Raw genomic sequence first — 5,423 nt, 5'->3', positions numbered from 1 at the left:
AAAATCGGTGTTTAAATCAGGTCTGGTGAGTGGAAACAGTCTCGGCACATGGAACGGAATAATATGTTTATTTGTTTGATTTCGAAGACAGAACAGGATACAAAAAAGAGGGACAAAGCCGGTCATTGTGATTGCCCGGAGTCTGTTTCCCAGGCCTGCACCGCAGACCATGTTAAATGAGTGATGATGAGAGCACAGCTCAGCCTCCTGCAGCTTGCCCTCTGGCTCCGCCAGCGCGCCACCAGCGCCAACCTGTCCAGCAGGTCACCGACATCACGGGCCACAACCGCGCTGCCCGATTGGCTGCAGCTTAGCAACGTGACGACAAGCGCGCGTGACGCGACTTTAATGCTGAAGCGCCTGAAGCTACAGACAATTGGCGAGCATCAACGCCGCATAGCTCCTTCGTGCAGTACCACAATAACATGGTTTCCACATCAGCACCGTCCTTTTTCTGAGCTGATATTTGTTATTTTGCAGTTTAAAAAAAATATTTTTTATATATATAACAATGACCGGAGTTTTTGACAGCCTTGCTGCAGATATGCATTCGAACCAAATTACCTCGAGTTATCACACCATGCACAAGTCACAGGAATCTCCAACTTTGCCAGTGTCTACTGCAACTGACAGCAGCTATTACAATGGACAACAGCACGGCCCCTGCGCTGGGTCGCCTTATGGACAGCTTAACTCCTACCAGTTCCACGTTGGTAACATGAACAACCTTTCGTACAGTGCCAAATCCTACGAAATTAGTTATACAAATTGTTACAACTCCTACAGTTCCTATGGTTCAAGTAATTCGCCTGCAAATACTGATGTAGGTAAGTTGTCAGCATGTGAAGACGACGATCTTAATTTGGACGTTAATTTTAAATAACACAATGCGGATTTATGCGTATGTCTGCGTTCAGAACGCACACTTGTGGTAACATTGTAAATGTTTCTATTGTCGAAAAATCGAAAATAATTGTTTTTGTTTCAGAAAAAGAAGAGTGCGAGCCTGAAATCAGGATAGTAAATGGAAAACCAAAGAAAGTTAGAAAACCTAGAACTATTTATTCGAGCTTTCAACTAGCAGCTTTGCAGAGACGTTTTCAGAAGACCCAATATTTGGCTTTGCCAGAAAGGGCCGAGCTGGCTGCTTCCATGGGCCTTACCCAGACTCAGGTGAGATTGTACCGGGGAGACAGCATTATAGAGTCTTTTTATATTTACAACTTCTAAGAAAATATTTGTATCGATTCGATGCGTTAAACCTTAAACTACAGAGTTGGCGTACAAAGTTTCTTTGAGCTACATTGCAATTTGTGGAAAGGGGCTACACTAAACTTTCTAGTCTGTAGCAATGTAAATGGTCTGCACAGTCTGTATGTCACATAAATCTGATATTTTATTTTTGAAATATACAGGTAAAAATTTGGTTTCAGAACCGCCGGTCTAAATTCAAGAAGATGTGGAAAAACGGAGAAATGCCAACAGAGCAGAATCTAAGTGCCAGCGAATCTCCTCCTTGCAGCTCTCCTCCATCCTCGATAGCATGGGACTATTCTCCGCACCAGAGAATCAACAGCAACTCAACCATCACACAGAACAACGGCTCGGCCGCGGCCTTTCTCGGAAACTACTCCTGGTATCCTGGTTCAAATAGTGCTTCACATTTTCAGTCAACCCCGATTCTTCAACATCAGCCCACTATAAGCACAGGGGCAATATACTGAACCTATATTACAACAGACCGCTGTCTGGTTAAACGAGAGACTACCTAAAGACTCCCTGTGACAAGGAAAGTTCAAGTGTTTCAAAAAAAATCACTACAGTACCATCCTTTATAACGTTTGTATTAACTGGTGCCTTTGCAAATGACCTCATTTTCTATGTTTTCGAACGAACTATGTGTGGTATTTATGAACTGTAGACAGTTCAGTGCTGTTAAGACGCCGATCATGGTTATTAAAGCTCGCTGTGTAGACGATCGAAAATAATCTGTAAATAAATACCTTCTTTCGTGCAGAACTACCTGAATACGAATGTGCATCTATTGGATTGTTTGTTGTGATATAACCATGATAGAGTTTGTTCCAAGTTATTATTGTGTTACTTATGTAGCTGCGCCAATGATGTTTGCGTTATTGTACCATCGATATGTTTCTGTTGGTTCAACCCTACATTTAAAGTCTTTTGGACAAGGAGCTAAATTGTGCTACTGATTTTTCCACGTGATAGATTTGGAAAAATGACTATTTTCTTTATTTATTCTAGAAAACAACTTCTTTACAGTGTTGCTTTTATGAAAAGAAATATATTATTTAAATAAATATTGTTTAACTGTTATTTCTATGTTGCTAGTTTAATGAAAGCATTTTGACTAAAGCCAATTTTTATAAACAAAAATGGTTTTTTATTTTAGTTGAGTGGTTTTATTGAGATTTACCAGAAAATCACCCAGTAATGATCACAGATGCCACATTCCATGGTGCACTTTTGCTGTACATGTCAATAAATTCGATCAGCTTGTACTAGAATAATATCCAAATGTTGACCAGCAAGGATACTACAGTTTGGAAAATGCATACAGTGTTGTAGTTTAGCTGTTTGCAATTAACCTATAGGCGCCAAAACAGAGGATTGTTACAACTGGGTACTTGTTTTGCAGATTATAGATATGTATGTGCTACGGCGGCAATGCCTTCGCGCAGACATTCATCAATCAGCTACATATTCTCTACATTAAAGCCCGCTCCGCCCTCCGGAGAGCTGGCGCCGGATAAATGTATCCCATAAATATTCCTTCTGACGTAATTGTTGGCGAACCAGATTGGAAGTAGAATAATGGCTTATTATCGAAAGAACATTTTATTCCTCTAAATGTGTTTTGTGAATAGTTATTCAAACAGGTTTAGATGTATAGTTTGGATAATTTTGATCGTAACAGCCTGCAATTGTTAAAATTGTTAGTGTTACTGTTCTTACTCCTGGGAGACACAAAACGAATTCTGACCTAAAATTCAGACGGAAGAATTATATTCAGAAGCACATCAATATTGTATGAATGTATGGCGTTCCTACATCGTGTTTTCACATTTCAGTTCGAACTCGCTACCGTCTGGAAGCAACTTTTCAACTCGACGCGGATTGAATAATTTATGTGCATAATAACTACTTGAAAGATTCTCGAAGAAGACCTAACATTGTCACTGAAATTAAATGTATGATAAAGTAGTGAAAAAGATTTCGCCCTCTGGATTTTTTGTTAACAAGACAACTTTTCTTTTCTCGGGGATTCCATTGTGACGATGATTAACAGGCCCAAGTATTAGTGCCCGGGGCGGAGAGTTTAAACTAGTTGTTAGAGGCACGCAAAGCGCCTTGGCATGCGAGCTTAGAGAGGCAAGTTTGGCTCAGGAGCGAGTAGACACACTGGAGACAGAGCTCCTCTCTATAGATTTTTTTATTAACCACGAGAGGCACAAACCGGCAGAAATCGCCCCAAGCAAACCATTTGTAAGCACAGTAACAGCGAAACCACACAAACAGAACCCTCTGATCCAGTTGGAGCCTTGTTTTCTGGAGAGGTCTAGCCGTTGGAAAAAAATTCTAAGTACTAAATTCTATCAGAACATACATACAAAATGATAGCTGCACGCATTCTAACAAGTTAAAATGCATGTTCTTGTTAGTGGATATAAACCATCCTGATTCAATCAGATTGGCGGCACATTCCCAGAATCATAGCTGCCATTTTTTTTACCGTGTTTTGAAACTTAAAAAGTGCAACTTTGTAATAATTTTCTTAACAATAACTGGAAATAAATGTATCATTGGTACACACCCTAATGCAAATCTTTCCATAGACACCGTGGATTTAAATCATTGGTTATGAAGTAAAGTGGTATAGTGTGCGAAACATGATATGTGTCATATTTACATCATCGTGAACCCGACAGAACTCCAGCTGAAACGTGTGCTGGATTTTCGATTGCGAAATATTCAGGCTATAGATTTCCAACGTTTAATTATTTTCATTATAAAATATAGAAACATTCGTGACAAGAAGGACCACGACCCGAAAGAGAATCAATGTGTTTTGCATTTCTCCACAAAATACAGCCGGCGTTTTCTGTCAATATTAAAGCTGCAACAACAGCTACTGCGACCGGTGTCTGCGAGCCGGAAAAACAAGACTGATTAGACCGTCGAGTTATTATTTTAAGGAATACATTATACTAGCAAATATTACGGTTTCAGATAATATGGAAGCACGTTTATTTAAACTGATCGCTTAATCGGACCAAAATTGTGTTTTAAAATAAAATTCTTAAATATTAATTTCGATTTTATAACCTAGGTTCACTCTTTTATTCTGTTCTTGTAATTGACCAGATAACGCAGAAATAACTGAAGAAAAGGATCCCCTGAATCGTGTTTACGTTTCCTTAATATAATTTCCTGTTTGGTTTAATGCATGTGGATGTAATCGAGACGTCTGTGTTTTATTTAAAACGGAGGACCTTTTATATTAGAAACATAAATCGATATAATTAAAACGATGTATTCGATTGATTTGTAACCAATTATATAAACTAGCAGCCCTCAAATATTGTATTTGTGGTGGGGTGGGGGTATTAATTAACACCACATAGTTCCGATGGAGCATTTTATTAAAAGCGGGGAAGAGTCCCTTTTCTAAATAGGCTGCCCAGATTCCCTGTAATACTACTGATTTTAGATGTTAAACATGCATTCATGTCATTCATTCATTTTCCTCGTAATAAAATCTAATATATTTTGAAAAGGTTTACTGCGCAGTGGGTCTTAATAATAAATACCAATTGTTAAGCAACGCAATGTGGTCTGACTTTGCACACAAATACAGTAAAACAATTCCTCGAAGATATTCGGTTTGCCGTTACAGAAGAACAAAACGTTAAAAATATTTTCTAAATCGACCTTGTGTAAAGTGATTAGAGCGTCATATACATTATTTAGGTCTTATCGGCAGTGATATAGCAAGACATAACTCGGTTCTAGAAAATATTAACCAAAGCAACCGTTTATATTCTGTAAGATTAGGTTATTAACTTCGTTGTATTGAAAATCCGCCACATTTCTAGTTCGTCAGGACGACCAGAAGCTATTAAAAGTGGGATCGTTTTCAGGAATAAGGCTGTCAGTGATTGCTGCATTACAAGATGTTCCATTTTTCCCTGGGGCTGTCACATTGAGACTCTTACAAGAATACCCTTGGGATGGTATAACTAGGGATATCCGCACTCCCAGACAGCCCGACCCCTTTTTGATATCTGACACATCCATGCCTATCTATAGGTTCTGTGTGGGGGTTTCCATTTATGACTGGGAAACAGATATATTACGAGAAGTTCAAATAGTTGTTAGATACAGGCGCGCCCTCAAATAAT

At 38.9% G+C, this 5,423-nt stretch overlaps 1 protein-coding gene across 1 annotated transcript; it reads left to right on the top strand.

The window, feature by feature from the left end:
• Positions 1 to 511: 511 nt before the first annotated feature.
• LOC139258133 (homeobox protein DLL-4-like) lies at positions 512 to 1,724 on the top strand. The gene is made up of 3 exons (XM_070874703.1): positions 512 to 827; positions 989 to 1,173; positions 1,416 to 1,724. Exons 1-3 carry the CDS (start codon positions 512 to 514, stop codon positions 1,722 to 1,724), a joined length of 810 nt encoding a protein of 269 aa, XP_070730804.1.
• The last annotated feature ends 3,699 nt before the right edge of the window (positions 1,725 to 5,423 follow it).

This window comes from Pristiophorus japonicus, chromosome 3 (genome assembly GCF_044704955.1).
Source record: "Pristiophorus japonicus isolate sPriJap1 chromosome 3, sPriJap1.hap1, whole genome shotgun sequence".
In the NCBI taxonomy this organism is placed as follows: Eukaryota; Metazoa; Chordata; class Chondrichthyes; family Pristiophoridae; genus Pristiophorus; species Pristiophorus japonicus.
This window is presented reverse-complemented; position numbering and strand designations above follow the sequence as displayed.